The following is a 20,349-nucleotide window of genomic DNA, read 5'->3' on the forward strand; positions in this document are numbered from 1 at the left end:
AAGCCTACAATTGTGAACAGCTTGCTTGACAAAAGAGGCTGTGGTTGCAAACTGTAAAGCAGATATGATTATCTTTGCAGACAAAATAGATCCTGGTTTCCATCAGTTTTTTTTGAACCAGAGCTTTTATTAAAGATTAAAGTTTAATGTCATTACAAAGGAGGGCAACAACGTCCCTAGAAACAGAATAAAAAAAACACTAGACCCTCATGGCGTCTAATAGCTATCTGGCATAACTCGTGCACCACTTCATTCTGATCACGCCTAATCTTAAGTCCTCCTCTAGGCGATGAAGAGAGAACACTTTCTCAAGAACTTATTGGATCAGTGGTTGTAACAATGATCTATCATGACATCGCGCCTTGAGCTTTCCAGCCACAGCAGCACAATTAGTCTCCAGGATAAATGAGCAATGAGCCCAGCGAGCTGCAAAGACTGACACCTTCGAGACAGGCTGCAGACTCAGCTCCTTAGCATCCCTGCATTAGAAATGCAATCGCCAGGAAGTAAGTTTTGGCTGGCCCTCCCAGTCCCTGATAATCACGCCAGTGTCAGACTGTCAGGGTTAAAAGCCCCATCAACATTAATTTTCAGAGTACCCTGACATGGCGGGATCCAGCTCTTGCACAAGACTTCCTTGGTATTAGCTGAGGACTTTGCGCTCCATGGCAGAAACTTCCCTTTCCTGCTGTAATCAACCAGCTGCCTCTGTTGTCAGACAAGTTACAGAGAGTCCATATACCGGGTTAGGAAAACAACCGAACCATGCATGGATGTCTTGCCATTAGCTTTTAAAACATTATTCCAAACAAACCGATCCTCCAGTGAGCATTAAGAAATTTGCTTTTACCTCCTCTGTATAGTTAGACAAGAGACGAGTAGTCAGTCTGGCCCTGTCCATTGATGTCATCCTCTGCAGGCAAGGTCAAGTACTTGTGCATTTCAAATCTGAGAGCAGCTGCATGGACAGGAATCACATGCATGGAAGCGGTCCTCCATGTCATGATCACACGACTCACAATTAGCCTGTGTAGATAAGTGTCGAAAGCATTTGTTAGCTCGAGTTGGCAATCCATTGTTTATGACTTTCCATGCAAAGATTCTGATTTTTGCCAGTATATTGAGCTCTCATAGCTCCTCCCAAATCCATCTCCCCTCCTCAGATGTTGAGTTTCCACAAGTTTCACCCACACCATGGTGCAAGTGGCCAAGCACATGGCAACTCTATATGTACTCCTGATTGTAAACAGTACAGTTTTTTCCCCCCATAATGCCACACAAAGCAGTCCTCGTCTTTTTCACCAGGAAGCTTGATCTTCGAATTTTCAGCAACATCATATGGATAGAAAAACCTCCTCACTGCAGTTTCATCCCAAGAGTTAGATTGAGAATCAATTAACTGATGCACCCACCGAAGACGGCAAACGCGGGTACTACCTATTGGCCTCAGGTTGTGTTCCCGAGGAATCCAGTTATCCCTCCATATCCTTGTACTTCTCCCATCACCAATCCTGTACACCACACCAAGTTTTAAAAGCTCCAACCCATATTCAATTCCTCTACATGTTTGAGATCCATCAGCTGCTGGAACAGTATCAAGTAAATTACCCTGAGGGAAATATTTAGCTTCCAAAAGATACACACAGAGGCTATCTAGGAAGGCCCCAGCGTCCATGCCTGTCTAGCAAGTAAAGCCTGATTGAAACGTCTTAAATCCTTGAAACCCATAACTCCAGAATCCACTGAATCTTTCGCTTACCATTTTCAGATCCTCACCAGAAAGGCCTGTATGTGCTTCATCAGATCATCACATAAAGTCAGTGGAAGTTAGAACACACTCATCACATATGTAGGGAGGGCTTGTGTAACAGATTTGGAACAAGACCTGCTCAAATTCATCCGTACTGTTGAGAAATGACTTGAAACATTATTTCAGATACCAAAATCACAGCCAAAGCTAAATCAGTCATATGGACTGCACTTCCTGATGTCCTCAGAGGCTACAGGTTGTGAGGCTGCCTCCTTAGCATTACACATGTATAGTTTGCTTCTGTTTACATCAATCCAGCTTGTTCCGGCTTCTTTCTTTACCTTTCTTGATTTCATCAGCCTCCTTACCTCTACAGCGTCTTCCCATCGCCCAATCGTCCTGTACACATTTTCAAGAAGAACATAGCTCAGGTGGTATTGAGGTTCTAATTCCATCATCTTCTTTGCAACCCTTACTGCTACATCTGGGTTAGTATGTGTGGCGCAGGCACCAAGGATTGCTGCCCACAGTGATGAATCATCTCTAAATGGTGACTTGTTTACAAGATCTTCGGCCTCTTCTAGAAGCTCTACTCTACTGAGGAGGTCAACAATGCAATTGTAATGTTCAATACCAGGGGGGATACCATAGTCCTTGCTCATTGAGTTGAAGTAGTTCCTTCCCTCCTCAACCATCCCAGTATGACTACAAGCAAAAAGAACACCAATGAAACTGATGTAGTCTGGCTTGACCCCTTCTCTAACCATCTCATTGAACAGGCTGATGGCTCGCTCACCATGGCCATTCTGAGCACAACCACAAATCATGGCATTCCAAGTAATCATGTTGCGGACACTGCTCCTTTTAAAAACTCTGTAGGCGTATTCTACCACACCACATTTCGCGTACAGGTCCACGAGTGCGGATTCAACAATGACGTCTCCGCAGCCTCTCATCCTCATAAAACGGCAGTGGATTTCTTTTCCTAGCTTCACCGCAGACAGACCAGCACAAGACCTCACAAGAGTTCCGAAGCTATACCAGTCATTGTCCTCCACATACATCTGACGAAACAATGAGAGAACCATCTCATGCTTCCCGCTTTGACAATACCCCCCAAGCAGGGCACACCATGAAACTGCATTCCGGACTTTCATCCCGTCGAACACCTTGTGTGCATCCACCATCATCCCACATTTGGCGTACATGTCAAGTGTGCTGCTCTCCACGATGACATTCCCACACAGGCCACGAGTCACAACCTGCGCGTGCGCCTCCCTACCCTGCCTTGCCCTCTTCAAGTTCCCCAGCGCCGTCATCATGGAGCCAAATGTGCAGCCGTCCGGATAAACCCCATCTGTCGCGAGCATAGCCCGGAACCACCGCAGGGCCTCGTCGAACCAGTCGTTCCTCACGAATGCTGATATCAGCGACGTGTAGCATATCCCGTCCGGGGAGCGCATTTCCTCAAACGCCCTCCGCGCGTCGCCCGGCGCGCCCGAGTGGCCGTACATGTCCACGACCGCGCTCAGCACGACGCCGTCGTCGCCGTACCCTCGTACGACGGTGGTCCCGTGCACGCAGGCTCCCGCGCGGAGGTCGCGCAGCACGGCGCACGCCTTGGCGGAGGCGGAAAGCGCGTGCGCGCTGGGGGCGACGTCGTCGTCGGCGCCATATCCGCCGGCGGCCATGGTCCTGAGCTGGAGGAGCGCGCGGCGCGGGAGGCCCGCACGGAGGAAGGCGGCGAGGACGGAGGAGTGCGCGACGACGTCGCGGCGGGGCAGGTCATCGAACGCCCTGAGCGCGTGGGGCAGGTGGTCCGGGAGGCGGACGTAGAACGCGAGCAGCGCGTTAGCGAGGTAGCGGTCCGCGAGGAGGCCCGCCCGCGCCGCGCGGGCGTGGAGGCTGTAGCCGAGGCGCGGGGGCAGCGGGCGGTGCAGGAGCACCGCGGCCAGCGGGAGCGGCGAGGAGGAAGCAGAGGCGGCGGCGAGGCGCGCGGCGGCGGGTAGGTCGCGGGAGTCCAGGAGCCGGAGGACAGCGGCCACGTCGTGCGGCGCGGCTGGGGACGGCGGCATCTTGTTTTCGGGTCATGAGATGACGGGAGCACGGCGCGCCGGCGGCGTTCGGAGCGGCGAGGAGTCAAGGCCAGACACTTTTTTCTATTCTACCTGGCGAAGCCCAAGCAGTGAAATAGGCCCACAAAAGCCCAAGCAGTGCAAACAGGCCCATAAAAATCTAGGTTTTCTTCTGTTGTAGAGCAAGAGGCTATAAATAATCACCTGACCCTGCTTCTTCTTACCTAGGGTTCCGACTTCCGCCACCATCCGCCGCCGCGGCCGTCGACGAAGATGCTGATGCTTCGTCATCGTCGTTGTATCCATCGCAGCTCTTGCTCTACGTACTCTCGTCGCCCTCTTCTTTAGCTTGGGTATATCGGTATTGTTTCTTTTGTTGTATTTATGCAATGTTTGATTTGGTGATAGGAGCGGTGATGAGCAATCTTTTGTGGACTAGAGTTTCTGATACTAACACGGTAGTATTTGACGACCAAACCCTTGGCTGTCTGAGCTCCCAATTCACAATCTTCAACCTTTTCGCTGTTTATATCTACTAGATTGGTGGTCTTTGTTTCCTGCTGCTATGCCATGGTATAATGAGATTACGAGTAATGATGAACAACTGTGTTTTGGACTAGAGTTTCTGATGCTGCTACTTTGTTGGTGGTAGTTGAAGACCAAACCCTTGGCTGTCTGAACTCAAATCTCACAAACCAGCATATTTCTTTGTTTGTTGCGTTGTCGTTAATAGAAATGTCTTTTTGTTGCATGCGTCCATTACCAATTCCGGAGGATGAACTCGTTCCTCACGGTATAATGGCTCGGGCGCAACAAGCTATTCTCTTGATGTGTGGTTATATCCTGATTGGTGGCGTTTTTATGCCAATCCGATCCTGGAAAGGCCACATATATTCATTCACATGTAAAATTTCTAATATTGTTAGATTTTTTTGCGCATTTGTTTCGGGATCTAAATGATGTGCAACTTTGAAAGGGAAAGCGTTCAATCTTTGTGATTGTGACGTACCATGACAGTTCTTTCATATTGAATAGGAAGATCTGATAGATCCCTGAAATTTGTTTTTGTTTCTTTGCTCCTCTCTGTTTAGAGATGTGGATGATGATAACACAAGTAAAATACAGTTATCCCTGTCTGATTCCTCCAAAAGGGTGCTGAGAATATTTATCTGACACATTTCTGTATTTAAAAGTTTGATGTCTTGTTCATGCGCATTTTATTTTCAATAACTGGAGTAAACACTTAACTGCTTCACTGTTGTCATTGATCTTGGCCTTTGATGACATGATGGTTTCAGAAGAGGCAAATTTTTGTCTAATCTGTTGATATTTTTCATGAACTAGGACGGTCTGAGGCCATTTGATGACCATGAATCTTTTTGACAATTTGTGCCCAGTTGTTTCCTTGAACAATCATTCGTGGGTTTTAAATGTTAGATTATTTTGATATTTTGACCAACGAAAGAGTGGCCGTGACGACTTGGAAATATTCAAGCTCAACAGACCAAATCACATGTCTATCTCTATAGTGAGATTGATCTGTATGCCGATTATCCCGCTGAACCGAGCCATATGATTTCTTTTTTTGTCCTTGTTTAATTACACTTGAATTCTTTTTCTGTATTTTAATTTACAATTGGGTTTTGATGTTGTGATGGTGTGAAACAAGCTCCCTCTTCTGAAGGAATTGAGGACACTTGCTGGCAGAATCGAACCAATTAACCCTATTGCACCACTGAGTAACTATTCTCCCTTCAAATTTTTTTGTTTGCTGTTTTGCTTTTCTTGTCCATGAACTCTTTAAATGACTAGAGAATTATAAATTACTATAAATCACTGTCCAGCTAGTCCTGTGATGATTAGCTTATACATCTGGAATTACCGTCAGATTTACTTGTGACGACAGTTGTCTGGCTTTCTGAGGATTTATCTATCACTCGTGTATCCTATATGTTTGACCCAGATTAGGCTGCTTGTTTGTCTATAAGTTACTATGAAGTTTAATAGGATTTGCGTTATAATTATTACATGTCAATTTTTACTATCAAATGTGCATATCAAATTGTGTATCTAGTCCCTGTGAAGATCTCAAGACCTACCGATAGGAAGTGCCGTTTGACACTGTAACCAGCAGCTGGCTCTCTCCGCTGCTGGTGTCCATCCAATCATAACCTTTGTGGTTTGGTCTGTGATGGGGCTCACACCTGCAGTTGTTTGATTCATCTGTGGTGTGATTTAAATCGGGTCTCTGAGGGATTCTACATAATCTTTGATGTGTTGAATTGTTGTTGATTCTTTGGTTCTTGTGGATTGTTAGTCAGAACAGTGTTGTTTTGCTATCAGATTTTGATTTGTTCATTGTTGGCTGTGTTGGAGGATGATGATATGGTTTTGTCGCCCCAGTCTTAGGATCCGGACTTCTGGACCTGTGCTGATTGACATGTTATCGATTCTGACTCCATTGTCAAACTATGATTTGTATTTGAGCATTTATTAGGTATGATGCGATTGATCCTAGACATGTTTTCAGGTGCATTGCAAATGATGACAAAATCAAGGCTTGTTTCTCTACATTCGCAGTTGCCGCCTAAGAGCTTTCGCCTTGCCAGGCTTGAGAGCAAGTGCTGCTAAATCCTTCCTTGGATGTCTGATGCAATGCTATGCAATTCTTTCTTATTTTTCTGCATATATGTGTTTTTCTGCTTTATGTAATCTTGGTTTGTGTAGTTTTCCTGTTGGTTTCGTTGCTTTATTTAGAGCTTGCCAATAGTTTTATGTGTTTATGGTTTCTTGTTCAATTTGACTAATTTGTGTGCTGTGCAAGATCAGCTTCTTGTTTGGACTTTGAAACTTTAATCCGGTCCAGGCAATCGGCAATCATACTCACCTGGATCTGACACCTGATTTTCTGGGCCCTTTCGCCTTCTCTTCTGTTCAAAGGCCTTGTTTAGATTGCAAGTTTTTTCACTCTCTCTCCATCACATCAAATCTTTAGACACATGCATGGAGTATTAAATGTAGATAAAAAAAATAACTAATTACACAGTTTGATTGTAAATTACGAGACGAATCTTTTGAGGCTAGTTAGGCCATAATTGGACAATAATTGTCAAATACAAACAAAAGTACTACAGTATCAAATACTGATTCATAACCCTAATCTAAACCAGGCCAAAGAATCGTTTGTCCTTTGGTTGTTTCGTTTGAGAGGGATGTAATCTGACACCCTGATTTTCTGGGCCCTTTCGTCTGGTACATGCCTTCTCTTCTGTTCAAAGAATCGTTTGTCCTTTGGTTGTTTCGTTTGAGAGGGATGTATCCGAAAAGTATTTTGATGGATGTATATCGTCCTATGGTTGTTTATTTGGTCGTTATTGTTATTTTTTATTACTATAACCTTGTCATACTCAAGATGAACTAAACAGGAAACAACATAGCTGGGTGTTGGTTCGAGACTGGTAGTGGACTCAACTACTCGACTCGGTTCAAGCACGACTGCCACCGCATTATCGGCCAGGCTTACAAGGATTGTGAATGTGAATGCCATGGCGAAATCGTGAGTTCAACTAGATGATGCGGCAGGTTCCGCTAAGTTGAGCTGTTGAGAACGTGTGGAGGTGGAGGCTCTCCGGTCTCTTTTTAGCAGAACTTGTTGTAAATATGAAATAAGTACTATTATATTTGTTATGAGATCAAGTTTTATATTCAATTTCGTAAGTGTTTCTGCCAAGGAGAATCTGGAACAGAAATTTCTACCAGCCAAATGATTTCTTTTTAAAAAAAACATTGCAGCCAAATTATTTCTGATAGCCAAATGATCTCTAGGGACAATTACTATTTTTGTCTAGCCCCCTGTCTGTACCTTGATTTCTCCTGATGGCAGCCCTTTGCTCGCATCCCATCCATACGGCGTCAAATGTCCACGCCTGCCATTACCATCGAAAACCCCGTTGCCTACCTCACGCAATAAAAAAATGATGTACAAGCTAGGATCTCGACTGTACAAATGTATTTTTCGGTACGGTTTGCTTGAGCTCTTATGCAGGCTTAGTGCCCAAAGCAGGCCTGTTCACTAGATTTTTATAGTATTAGACAACATAGGTTTGTACAAGCCGATGTAACACAAAAATGAAATATTCTCATTCCCGTACTAAATCTAGAAATATGAGATCTCAGCTATAGATGGCCAAATGGTCTACTTGGCCTTACATTTTTCGTTTATCGCCTGTGTCCATTATTTAGTATGTGAACCCGGCGTGCTTAAAAATGCACACGAATCCGGTTGCTTTAAAAAAAATTGAATCCATTCTTCTGAGTTCACATGACCGCGTTAGGATTTACGGTAATGCTATGACTCTGACGTCCGACGGTTCCAAACGCGCGTCAGATAACTATTGGATACGGCGGCTGCACGTCCTCCTCCACTCGTCTCTCATGGCCTTATCCGCTCAGCACTGCAGTTTATTTCACAGTCCGTCCACACATTCGCTGCCGCTGCTCCTCTCCTCTCCCTCTCCTCCCCCATGGATCCAGGAGCGCCACACGCCCCCGACTACGCCCCGCAGCGCCGCGAGCCGGCGACCGCGCTCCTCCCCGCCCTCCGCCCATCCTCCACAGTCCACACACCTTGCTCCCTCCCTGGCCGGCGGCGGCGGCGTCCTCTCCCACTCCGGCGTCCTCCTCCCCCACCCCGGTGGCGCCCATCCCCGACATCGGCGTCCTCCCCCACCACGGCGGCTCATTCTCCCACACCGACGTCTCCTTCCCCGTCCCTGACGTCATCCTCCCCCACCCCGGCTCCGTCTTCCCCACCCCGGCGGCGCCCCTCCCCGACACCGGTGTCCTCCCCCACAGGGAGCTCCTGACGCCCTCAGATCTAGCGGCCATGGCGCTCCCCGTGCAGGGCTCTCTCCCCCCTATATGTTGCAATTGTATCTTTCAGTTGCTTCAGACGCTTCAGAGGTATGTTGCACTTGAATCGTAAGGATGTTGCACAAGTAGATCTAGGGGATGTTTTGCCCATGTTTCAACCGGTTTTCAAAGATTTTGTTGCAAGCACTGTTTCAAAAATATTTCACTTGTTTCTAGACGATGTTGCAATCGTTCTGATCTGGATGTTTCATATGCTTCGAACAAATGTCGCAACAATACTTTCGAAATGTTTCAGTTGCTTCAGTATCATGTTGCAGTAGTTGTCCCATGTTGCTGCAAGTGTTTTTATTCGAGCGTTGTTTCATATGCTTTCAGCCTAATGTTGCAGCAGTTGTTCTGTGATGTTGCAATAATATGTTCATGGTGTTTCAGCTGCTTCAGCCTCATGTTGCAGCAGTTATTCCGTGTTGTTGTAATAATATGTTTATGGTGTTTCAGCTGCTTCAGCGTAATGTTGTTGCAGTTGTTCCGCGTTATTGCACGTGTTTTATTCCAGCTTTCTATGTTGTTCAGCCGGGGAGGGGCGAGCCGGGCGAAGGGGGTTGCGTGGTTCGTCGGGGCCTAGCGGGCGGAGGTGCTGGGCCGGCAGACGCGGGTGATGTGGCCATGGGGGGGTGCTGGGCATGCACCATGCTCGTCGCGGGCGTGGGGCGGATGCGACGAGCTGCGGGGCGATCTCGGGGCATGCGGACTGGGCCGGGGGGCGTGCTGGGGGCTTTTGGACTGGGAAGGGGTGTGCGGAACTGGAAAGGGACGCGCCCTGGGGGAGTACGGACTGGGAAGCGGACAAGGGAGGTAGAGCACTGAGAGGCATCTGGATGCTAGCGTCCGGATCGCCCATGGGCTAGCAGTTTCGTAGAATTTAAGGAGTCAGAGAGGCTAGCCGAAGGATTATATATGGTGGGACAATATACTAGGCATGGCCCTTCAGTCTGTCGGGGCTAGCACGGTCCCAACGCCATCAGGCTGGGCCATGGACCTTTTGGCCAACTATATAATCTCAACTAGAATACGGAGGTAACTAAATGCCACAAAATGTAAATAACCAAACACGATTTATTAAAAGACGGTTTGCCTGCGCATAACTAAACAAGGCACTACATACACTTACGATGGTTTAGGTATTAGTCATCATTTTTTTTGAAACAAAGGTATTAGTCATTGTAACACCCCGGTGTTATGCCAGCATTTAGGCACTGCAAATCATGCATATCATGCATCATCAAACATCCTAATCATACATGCCTAATCATATAAATAATAATTGAAACCCTGCTTCGAAACATACGAAACATGCTCGTGAAACATGAATGTTGCATACACTTGTTTAGAGTTGTTTTTGCCCTGATTATGCTTGCTAGGTTAGTAAAACATGTTTGGCTATCATTGTAAATCATCTAGAATTATTTAGCATAATTTTTGGAGCAAAGTTTGTATTCAAATTATTGCCAAATTTTGCTTTAAAAATAATTCTCCAAAAATTAGGGTTTTGAGTTAAAATCGACTTTAATTTTATAATTAAAAATCTATCAAGAATTGGACTTTGGTCATAAAAGCAAAGTTGTAGAGAATTAAATTCTAAGCAACTTTCATTTTTGGGACATTTTCAAAAGATGTCATTTTCTTGCTCAAAATGATATTTGAAAACTGATATTTAAAATTTTCTTTAAAATGGAAATTGAGAAAAATGTTTTCTCCTTTCGCGGGCTGCCGCCTCCCTTCTCGGCCCACGGCCGAAGCCGGCCCGGCCTGCAGCAGCGCCCGCCTCCCGCGCGCCCCGTGCTCGGCCCAGCCCAGCGCCGCGTCCGGCCTGCCCAGCGCTGCGCCGCGCCCGTTCCCGCGCGTCCGTCCCGACCACGCCAGGGCGCGACCGCCGTGTGGCGGCCATGCGCCGTCGACGCTCGCCGCGCGACAGCCACGGCCTGCGTCCGCTCCCACGCGCCCGCCTTCATCTGTCGAAGCCGCTGCGCTCGCCACTCCATTCTCCCGAGCTGCCTCGCTGCTCCGCCCGCACGTGCTCTGCTCTCTCGCCAGCGAGCGCCACCGCAGCCCCGCCGGTCGAATTCGCCGCCGGTGCTCCACCACGGCCAGCAATCAAGCGTACCCAGCCCCGCCTCGCTCTCTGGCACCTGGTGCTCGCGGTTGTGACACCTTTGAGCCAAGGTAGAGCCTTCTTCGCGCTTCGCCGCCGTCAGCCATGGCGCCGCCGTGCTCGGCTGCCGTGGAATGCATCCTTCTTCCCCTCCTCCACCCTTCCTAGTTGCCTGCTCGCATTCGCCACCTCCTTGCGAACCCCGTGCGCTCGCTCGCTTGCCCTGACCCAGCCGGCAACGACCGCCGGCCCGCTGGCAGAGCCGCGCCGCCGTGGCGTCTCGATGCCGGCATGGCCCCTTCGCCTCGGTCGAGCTGGGCCAAGTGGCCATGGGCCGAAGCCCCAAGCCAGGCCACCCTTCCCCTTCGCTCGGACTGCATAGGCCAAAAGTGGCCATGGGCCAGATGGTTCCCACGGGCCGGCCCAGTAGGAGTAGGAAGATTTCGTTTTCAATTTTTTTTATTATTTGGAAAGAGAAATGATTTGAAAAATGTTTGTATACTCAAATTTGCTCCAAATCTGTTGAAACAAATTTTTCTAGGTTCCTTGTCACCAGCTCTACATGAGAAAAATATTGCATGTCATTTTTAAGATACTTTTCTGTAGAGCTTTATTTAATCCTTGATATTGCTGATAACTTGAAAAATATGTAGAAAAACCTATAGGCTTCAAAAAAATATGATTTCCAAGTTTGTTAATCTTCTTATGTAATGTACTTCCTAGGAAAAATATGTGTCATGCATGTACTGTAGAAAAATTATGAGGTGTAGTTCAAGTGCCTTTGATGGCTGATTTTTGTTAATTTTGCTAGAGAGCAAAATTTGTATAAAACATGCATGTGATGATTTTTGTACAGTGATTATTTGCTATGTAGAACATAGGAAAAATATTTCCTCTGTTGTTTGATATTTTTCACAGTACAAAGTATTTTCATGTTCATAATCATGCCATAGCTTGTTATTTTTGTGTAGGCTAATCCACTCATTCAAATACCATGAAAATCTGATGGTAGACTACTTAGGGTAGTACTGTGCTATGGTAATTTTCTAAGATGTTTCTAAGCAATAAAAATAGTTGTTGCTATTCAAACCTATTATTATTAATTAGGATTTAATCAAGTGTTGCTTTGTGTGTGATTAAGAAATTAGTGAAGCTTTGGTGTATCTTTGAAGCATTTAATAAGATGTGTTGACTTAGCATATTAGTAGTAGAAGAGGATGCAGTAGATGACATGTGCTTGTAGTATATGTTCTTGGATGATGTTGACTACCTTGCATTCAAGCATATCCATTGTATTCATCTCATCCGCTGCACCGATTACATAAGCACTTACGCACATTGCATCATACAGGATCGCAAACCGAGAACTCAGTCGTCATACCCAAGGAGCCTAAGGAGCAGCTCGAGGTGCAGCCACAGGAAGTGCCTGAAGCCGACGAGGAGGACGTTGAGGAACTTCTGGAGTGCCCCGATCACCGCCCGAGCTCCTTCGAGAGAGGCAAGCCCCGGAGCATTTCTCCCGGTTTGCAATTATTAATTAAATGCTTTACTTTAATTGATGCATTACGTTCAGGAGTTGTTTGCAACCGTTGCTGCATTATACCTTGTCTACCTTTGTTATACTATATCCTTGTTACCCTGGTATCCGCAGTCGAGTCAATGCTTAGCTGGCTTAGACCGGTAGAAGTCGGATGATTTTCTGTCACCTGCGAGCTATAGGTGGTTACCTAGATCTGCTTGGACGACTATGAAGTCATGGTATAACTAAGTGTTAAATGAAGTTGAGACCGGACGGAGACTTACAGAGTTTTGAACTGTAGTGCTTTCCGTCTGTGTCGATTAAGGACCGACCGTTGTTGGGCCTCGAGTCATGTTGAACGCATGCCTTACATTTAGCTGGCTGGATAAAGTACCTTCCGACCGCGAAGCTGGGAGATTATTCGGGCCGAGTAGATTGCCCGCAGCGCACTGTGCCGGAGCAGGTGTGGTAGGACACGGGGGCGAGATGATAAGACCAAAGTGCAGTCGGTCGGCCCCCGGGTACATGTGGTTCCTAGCAAACTCGAGATTCCTGGATAGTTAACTTGGTGATCAATACCTCACTTTAGTACGTGAGTGAGGTTTGTGTAAGGAATAAATCACCAGCTGGTTAGGAATCGATTCGAATCGTCATCGCTCCTGGATAGTGAGCACTTGACTTGAGTGACTTCATCGTAGTAATATTGATGGAACACTTGGACATTTATAATGAATATGACATTATGAAAGTTGTTTAATGATCATTGGTTATCATTATTGGCTTAATCACCTGGTTGCTCTAGTGTAGGTACAAATCTAGTCGACAGGCTAATAACAATTAACTTGACAATAATGCTTTTGGAAAGGTTATTGAATTGCTAAAAATGCTTCTTTTGCAAATGAGTCAGCTACCCTACTATAAAGCCTTCATAATCCTTGGTGTCACTTATTTTCGGTTATGTTGGGTAAGTCTAGCTGAGTACCTTCTCGTACTCAGGGTTTTATTCCTACTTGTTGCAGATGGATAGATGTATTACGGCTACTGTATCAACTGCCTTTATCCTGCGATGGGTGATGCTTAGGACCATGGGCATGGTCATTCCTTATGTCTCGTCTAATGCTTTTGTTGGAGATGATCATTAGCTGGCACTGTATTTGAACTCCGTGTGAGTGTGTGTGTGGTTTTGAACAAATGGCTTTCGCTACTTTTATTCGAACTCGTTTTGTAATAACTATTTTTAAACTCTGATGTATCTGAGATGCGAACTTTTATGTAATATGTGATGGTGACCGCTAAACTTATTATGATCTTGGCTGGGATGTGAGTTGGTTTGAAATCCTTCGTGATTTCATAGACTACTGGGTTATATGGGCTTAAGTTTGCTAAATCATCTGCTCTGGCAGATGATTTTCTTACTTAATTTCGTATAATTGGTCGGTTCTGTTACAGCTGGCATCAGAGCATGGTTTAGCGTGTTAATGTTCACAAGTGTATTTAAAACAAAAAGGTATTTGAAAAATGTGATTTCCAAACTATAAAGTGTGCCAGTGGTCATATCCTTTATGCCCAGTTAAGGACTCTAGGTGGCTTAATTAAGTACTGACTTGGGGTTCTTGCATCATATTTCTCTTTCGTCGCTCATACGGCGTGCTATTGTATGAGTGCCACTTGTTTGAGTGGTAGTGTATGGATCAATCACCTCTACGCCTCGGTAAGTGTGAGTTGTGAGAGCATGATCGGATACACCGCCGATCTAGGGTGAATGCTTATATGATGCTAGAGTAATTACATGTTCTATGCATGTTTTACAAAGGTATCTCATGTGTGGGTCTTCCATCAGTTGAGGCGATGCCGTCAATAGGATGATGGTTCGGGTAGTTACTACCATTGTACACGTATCTAGGGATTCGTGTAGAGCGTGTAGATAAAATTTACTACTTTTATGCATTCATTGGGAATTGGGCTGAAATGAATCTTCTGCAGGTACATAACAACGCTATCGTGTAGAACGTATTAGTTACGTATTTGAGAGATCGTTTGTATGCCACCGAATTCGTCGCTAGAAATTATTTATTTCATAAGTTTGTGAGAACGTACGACACGTACATACATCATATTACTTGTGCCTTTCATTCATGTCATGCATTCCTCCCCTTATAAATTGATTATCTCATTTGGATAAAAGTTGTATCACCTAAAATATGTTTCCACGGGGTAATAAAAGAACTTTTGCTATAGATGGCCCGCACGAAGCAAACCGCCCGTAAGTCCACCGGAGGAAGAGCACCTCGACGTCCATTGGCCCTGAGGGAGCACCGCACCACGGACACCTTCTTGAGCGAGTTTGGCATGCCGACCTTGCTTTGCAGAGTGCTCCATGATGTGGGGTACCCAGAGGGTCAAGAGCTGGTGTACTCTTGGAATGAGAGCCAGTTAGTAGAGGATGGACTTGCAGTGGTAGAGATCATGGTTCCTGCTCTCAGTGATGCTCCAGATTAGGATGGTTGGCACTTGGAGTTTGAGGGTCGCACTCCTGCTGAGGGTGCAGAGGGAGCAGCTTTTCGTGTCATCAGGGATATCATGAGCAGATTTCTCAGTGAGCTTGCAGCAGCTCTAGCTGGCACTTTTCCTAGGGATGATCCTTGTGATGCTATTTGGGTTCAGCCTTAGGGAAGTGCCTTGGTCAGAGGTCTAGCTGAGGGATAGGCTAGCGACAATCAGGCTATGAGTGCTATGTTCGCCGCCATCAAAGCGTATGAGGGTCTTGAGAGTACCTACTGGACTTTGACTGGCTTGCGTGGTTAGGATAAGCTCAAGGGGAGAAAGCAGAAGAAGAGACAGACACGTGCTATAGCTAGTTTGCAGGAGCAGTTGGCTGATATGAACTTACAGCGAGACCAGGCGGTTGAGAGAGGTGATAGAGCTATGCAGCGGGTGCATACGTTGACTCAAGCCAACAACAATGCAGACCGCATGATTGGACAGTTGGTTCAGGAAAGGAATGAAGCCTGGGACGAGAGGGACCTTCTGCTACAGAGGGTCGATGAGCTAGAGGAGTACAACGACAACCTGCACGAGGAGTTTCACGCGCTCTACAATAGGGTTGGCCCATATGCTCCACCAGACGCCGCTGGCATGGACATCGACGACGACAACGAGGACGAGCCTGTAGTTTTACCTGGGGGCGATGGTGACGTCTCCGATCCCGACGATGGCCCTGAGGAGTAGGCTAGTTGCCTTGCGCTAGTATCTAGGTCCTATCGCGATGACCTTTCTTTTGTTGGCATGTAACCTAATGTGTTTTGCTTCGAACTTATGAGACTTGGCATGTGGTTGGAACTTGATTAAGAATGCGATATCTGAACGCATAAAAGTCCAGTGTATGTATGCTGGCAATTTGGTTGTATGGACGTGATGTTTACTGTCGAAGTAATTTGATTAAGTGATGTTGTTTTAATTGGGATGCGATTGTTGTGCCTCTGTTTATTGTATGAATTTATTCTCTCCAGTAAATTCAGTACGGCATAATTTTTCCTTCACTCGCAATTATTACAGCTTCACTCAATCATTACTTGTTGCTGAAATATGCAGATGACAAACACTCATCGTACCACGTATGAGGCCGCTGAGACCGGTGCTAACGGTGCGAGGACCGGTGGTGGTGGTGGAAACCACGGCAACAACAATGAGCCTCCCCATGAACCGCATTTGCCACCTCCTCCCCCGTTTACCCCCGAGATGTTCCTCGCACAGTTGCTCGAAAGTCAGCGCAACGCGGAACAATCCCAGAAGAACATGGAGGATTTTCTGCGTACCATTGCCAACAACGTTTAGCGCGGTAACAATCAGGGTGGTGGCATTGGGGTGAACCAATATAGCAGCTTCAAAGATTTTATGGACACCAGGCCGCCAATATTCAAGGAAGCAACAGAGCCACTCAATGCTGAGGAATAGATCAACACTATGGAAGATAAATTCCGTGTGTTGAGGATGACTGAGGTATTGAAAATGGAGTATGCTGCACATCAGTTGCAAGGACCAGCGGGAATGTGGTGGAAGCACCATCGCACCACCTTCCCTCCAAATGCTTAGATTTCATGGAGAGAGTTCGCTGAGGCCTTCCGTGGAGTTTATATTCCACCTGGGCTGACCGAGATGAAGTTGGGAGAGTTCTTAGCGTTGAATCAGGGCACCAAGACCGTGACGCAATATTTGCATGCCTTCAACAACTTGTGTCGTTATGCTCCCGACATGGTTGACACTGATGCGAAGAGAATCACCAGTTTCATGAGGGGACTCAATCCAAAGATGATGAAGCATGTGGGTACCAACAACCGTGCCAGGTTCAATGACTTCATCAGCGATTGTCTAAAGCAAAAAAAGAATAACAACGCTAGCACCACAGCTAAGACTCGCAAGAGAGCCCTAGAAGGTGGTCCTTCCCAAGCACGAGCACCTGCGGGAGGTCGTCCTCCCTATCATCCATCTGCACCTGGCGCTAGGTTCAGGCCACCACAACAGAGAAGTCAGAATTTCCGTGGACCCCAGAAGCCTTACAAGATGGCAGTACAGTCTAACAAGGCAGCCGCAATTGCGGTACAAGGCAGTTCCAAGGGAGCTATGGGATCTGCTGGGACAGTGAGGGGACCCTGCTATAATTGTGATCAACCCGGCCACTTCTCGAGGTTTTGTCCTTATCCACCCAAGAAGAAGCAGCAGACTTATAATGCTAGGGTGCATAGTATGACTGTGGATGAAATTCCTGAGGGAGAGCCCGTAACCGCTGGTAAGTTTCCTGTCAACGAAAACCCTACAGTTGTTCTATTTGATTCTGGATCATCGCATTCTTTTATGAGTCAAGCATTTGCACAGAAACATGAACAACTATGCACAAAATTGGGTTATGGTTACCATATAAGTTCAGCAGGGGCTGATGTTTTGACCAATCGGATGGTTTGAGGGGCAACCCTTGAATTAGGTAGCAGGAAGTTCCAAGTGAACTTGATAGTTATGCCTGGACTAGTTTTGGATGTCATTATAGGGATGAATTGGATGAAGGATTGGGGAGCAGTCATAGATACTGGAAGTCGAGTACTTACCCTTAAGGATCCCCTAGGTGAGGGTACTTTCCAAGTACCATTGCCTCGGAGAACAGACCTTGTAAGTGTTACATGTGCTACTGAAGTTATTCCTATTCAGCAGATTCTGGTAGTGTGTGAGTTTCCGGATGTATTCCCCAATGAGCTACCTGGTCTTCTGCCAGATAGGGATATTGAGTTTGGAATTGAGTTAATCCCCGGAACAGCTCCGATTTCAAGACGACCCTATCGGATGCCTCCAGATGAATTAGTTGAGCTGAAGAAGCAACTAGAAGAGTTATCGAAAAAGGGGTTTATTTGGCCAAGCAAGTCTAAATAGGGATGTCCCGCCTTGTTTGTGAAGAAGAAGAAAGAGGGCACGTTGAGAATGTGCATAGATTATAGGCCACTTAATGCTGTAACCATTAAGAATAAGTATCCCTTGCCTCATATTGATGTTCTGTTTGACCAGTTAGCCAAGGCTAAGGTGTTCTAAAAAATAGATTTGAGATCCGGTTATTGTAACAGAACCGACCAATTATACGAAATTAAGTAAGAAAATCATCCGCCAGAGCAGACGATTGAGCAAACTTAAGCTCATATAATCCGGTAGTCCGTGAAATCACGAAGGATTTCAAACCAACTCGTGTCCCAGCCATGATCGTAATAAGTTTAGCGGTCACCATCACATATTACATAAAAGTTCGCAATCTCAAATACATCAGAGTTTCAACATAGTTATTACAAAACCAGTTCGAATGAAAATAGCGGAAGTCATTTGTTCAAACCACACACACACTCACGCGGAGTTTAAATATAGTGCCAGCGAATGATCATCTCCAACAAAAGCATCAGATGAGACGTAAGGAATGACCATGCCCATGGTCCTAAGCATCACCCATCGCAGGATACAGGCAGTTGATACAGTAGCCATAATACATCTGCCCATCTGCAACAAGTGAGAATAAAACCCTGAGTACGAGAAGGTACTCAGCTAGACTTACCCGACATAACCGAAAATAATTGACACCAAGGATTATGAAGGGCTTTATAGTAGGGTAGCTGACTCATTTGCAAAAAGAAGCATTTTTTAGCATTTCAAGAACCTTTCTAAAAGCATTATTTCCAAGTTAATTATTATTAACCTGTCAACTAGAATTGCACCTATACTAGAGTAAACATGTGATTAAGCAGATAATGATAACCAATGATCATTAAACAACTTCCATACTGTCATATTCACTATAACTATCCAAGTGTTCCATAGCATTTACTATGATGAAGTAACTCAAGTCAAGTGCTCACTATCCAGGAGCGATGGCGATTCGAATCGATTCCTAACCAGCTGGTGATTTATTCCTTACACAAATCTCACTCACCCGCTAAAGTGAGATATTGATCACTGAGTCAACTTTCCTAGGAATCTCGAGTTTGCCAGGAACCACATGTACCCGGGGGCCGACCGACTGCACTTTGGCCTTATCATCCCGCCCCCAGTGTCCTACCACACCTGCTTCGGCACAGTGCGCTGCGGGCAATCCACTCGGCCCTGAAAAATCTCCTAGCTTCGCGGTCGGAAGGTACTTTATCCGGCCAGCTAAATGTAAGGCATGCGTTCAACATGACTCGAGGCCCAACAACGGTCGGTCCTTAATCGACACAGACGGAAACACTACAGTCCAAAACTCTGCAAGTCTCCGTCCGGTCTCAACTTCATTTAACACTTAGTTATACCATGACTTTATAGTCATCCAAGCAGATCCAGGTAACCACCTATAGCTCGCAGGTGACAGGAAATCACCCGACTTCTACCGGTCTAAGCCAGCTAAGCATTGACTTGACTGCGGATACTAGGGTAACAAGGATATAGTATAACAAAGGTAAGCAAGGTATAATGCAGCAACGGTTGCAAACAACTCCTGAACGTAATGCATCAATTAAAGTAAAGCATTTAATTAAATCATTGCAAACCGGGAGAAAAATGCTCCGGGGCTTGCCTCTCTCGAAGGAGCTCGGGCGGTGATCGGGGCACTCCGGAAGTTCCTCAACGTCCTCCTCGTCGGCTTCTAGCACTTCCTGCTGCTGCACCTCGAGCTGCTCCTCGGGCTCCTCGGTTATGACGACTGGGTTCTCGGTTTGCGATCCTGTATGATGCAATGCGCATAAGGGATTATGCAAACGGTGCATTGGAGGAGATGCATGCAATGGATATGTTGAAATGCAAGGTAGTCAACATCATCTAAGAACTATACTACAAGCACATGTCATCTACTGCATCCTCTTCTACTACTAATATGTTGAGTTAACATATCTTATGAAATGCTTCAAAGATACACCAAAGCTTTACTAATTTCTTAATCACACTTAAAGCAACACTTGCTTAAACCCTAATTAATAATAGGTTTGAATAGCAACATATATTTCTGGTGCTCCTAAAAATCTAAGAAAATTACAGTAGCATAATACTACCCTAAACAGACTACCATAAAAATTTCATGACATTTGGATAAGTAAACTATCCTACACAAAAATGACAAGCTATAGCATAAAAATGAGCATGAAATTACTTTGCACTATGAAAAGTGTCAACCAACAGATTTAGTATTTTTCCTAAGTTCTAAACAGTCAATAATAACTGTACAAAAATTACCACATGCATGTTTTATACAAATTTTGCTCTCTAGCAAAAATAACAAAATTCAGCCATTAAAGGTACTTGAACTACACCTCAAAATTTTCCCACAGCACATGCATGAAACATATTTTTCCTAGGAAGTACATTACATAATAAGATTAACAAACTTGAAATCATATTTTTCTGAAGCCTATAGATTTTTCTACATATTTTTCAAGTTATCAGCAATATCCATGATTAAATAAAATCCTACAGAAAAATATCCCAA

At 45.6% G+C, this 20,349-nt stretch overlaps 1 protein-coding gene, 1 long non-coding RNA gene, 10 other non-coding genes and 1 pseudogene across 13 annotated transcripts; 12 read left to right on the forward strand and 1 right to left on the reverse strand.

Moving 5' to 3' along the window:
* Window positions 1-136: 136 nt before the first annotated feature.
* Window positions 137-4,054, reverse strand: LOC136528389 (pentatricopeptide repeat-containing protein At1g03540-like). 2 transcript variants are annotated; one of them, XM_066521346.1, is made up of 2 exons: window positions 1,438-4,054; window positions 137-1,359 (listed from the first exon to the last, which is right to left on the reverse strand). In XM_066521346.1, exon 1 carries the CDS (start codon window positions 3,823-3,825, stop codon window positions 1,963-1,965), a length of 1,863 nt encoding a protein of 620 aa, XP_066377443.1. In that variant the 5' UTR covers window positions 3,826-4,054; the 3' UTR covers window positions 137-1,359; window positions 1,438-1,962. The 2 variants fall into 2 exon arrangements, with proteins under 2 accessions (XP_066377443.1, XP_066377444.1); XM_066521347.1 differs by having other exon boundaries at window positions 137-708; window positions 851-4,054.
* Window positions 4,055-7,555, forward strand: LOC136528391 (uncharacterized). The gene is made up of 2 exons (XR_010777059.1): window positions 4,055-4,178; window positions 7,251-7,555. It is a non-coding gene; the product is annotated as an uncharacterized lncRNA (long non-coding RNA).
* Window positions 4,230-4,325, forward strand: LOC136530161 (small nucleolar RNA Z157/R69/R10). Its single transcript, XR_010777655.1, has one exon. It is a non-coding gene; the product is annotated as a small nucleolar RNA Z157/R69/R10 (small nucleolar RNA).
* On the forward strand, window positions 4,410-4,512 carry LOC136530167 (small nucleolar RNA Z157/R69/R10; annotated as a pseudogene).
* LOC136530209 (small nucleolar RNA snoR80) lies at window positions 4,587-4,721 on the forward strand. Its single transcript, XR_010777694.1, has one exon. It is a non-coding gene; the product is annotated as a small nucleolar RNA snoR80 (small nucleolar RNA).
* On the forward strand, window positions 4,917-5,005 carry LOC136530123 (small nucleolar RNA R38). Its single transcript, XR_010777618.1, has one exon. It is a non-coding gene; the product is annotated as a small nucleolar RNA R38 (small nucleolar RNA).
* Window positions 5,099-5,182, forward strand: LOC136530198 (small nucleolar RNA snoR20a). Its single transcript, XR_010777684.1, has one exon. It is a non-coding gene; the product is annotated as a small nucleolar RNA snoR20a (small nucleolar RNA).
* LOC136530193 (small nucleolar RNA Z107/R87) lies at window positions 5,291-5,398 on the forward strand. Its single transcript, XR_010777680.1, has one exon. It is a non-coding gene; the product is annotated as a small nucleolar RNA Z107/R87 (small nucleolar RNA).
* Window positions 5,470-5,568, forward strand: LOC136530087 (small nucleolar RNA R30/Z108). Its single transcript, XR_010777590.1, has one exon. It is a non-coding gene; the product is annotated as a small nucleolar RNA R30/Z108 (small nucleolar RNA).
* Window positions 5,672-5,755, forward strand: LOC136530196 (small nucleolar RNA snoR77Y). Its single transcript, XR_010777682.1, has one exon. It is a non-coding gene; the product is annotated as a small nucleolar RNA snoR77Y (small nucleolar RNA).
* Window positions 5,899-6,082, forward strand: LOC136530172 (small nucleolar RNA Z112). The gene has a single exon (XR_010777663.1). It is a non-coding gene; the product is annotated as a small nucleolar RNA Z112 (small nucleolar RNA).
* Window positions 6,199-6,284, forward strand: LOC136530217 (small nucleolar RNA U31b). Its single transcript, XR_010777702.1, has one exon. It is a non-coding gene; the product is annotated as a small nucleolar RNA U31b (small nucleolar RNA).
* On the forward strand, window positions 6,362-6,480 carry LOC136530017 (small nucleolar RNA SNORD14). Its single transcript, XR_010777527.1, has one exon. It is a non-coding gene; the product is annotated as a small nucleolar RNA SNORD14 (small nucleolar RNA).
* Window positions 7,556-20,349: the final 12,794 nt, after the last annotated feature.

This window comes from Miscanthus floridulus, chromosome 19, assembly GCF_019320115.1.
Source record: "Miscanthus floridulus cultivar M001 chromosome 19, ASM1932011v1, whole genome shotgun sequence".
In the NCBI taxonomy this organism is placed as follows: domain Eukaryota; kingdom Viridiplantae; phylum Streptophyta; class Magnoliopsida; order Poales; family Poaceae; genus Miscanthus; species Miscanthus floridulus.

Bases quoted from the DNA above. Each gene is read 5' to 3' on its own strand.
- LOC136528389 (XM_066521346.1), bottom strand. From the start codon at position 3,825: ATGCCGCCGTCCCCAGCCGCGCCGCACGACGTGGCCGCTGTCCTCCGG.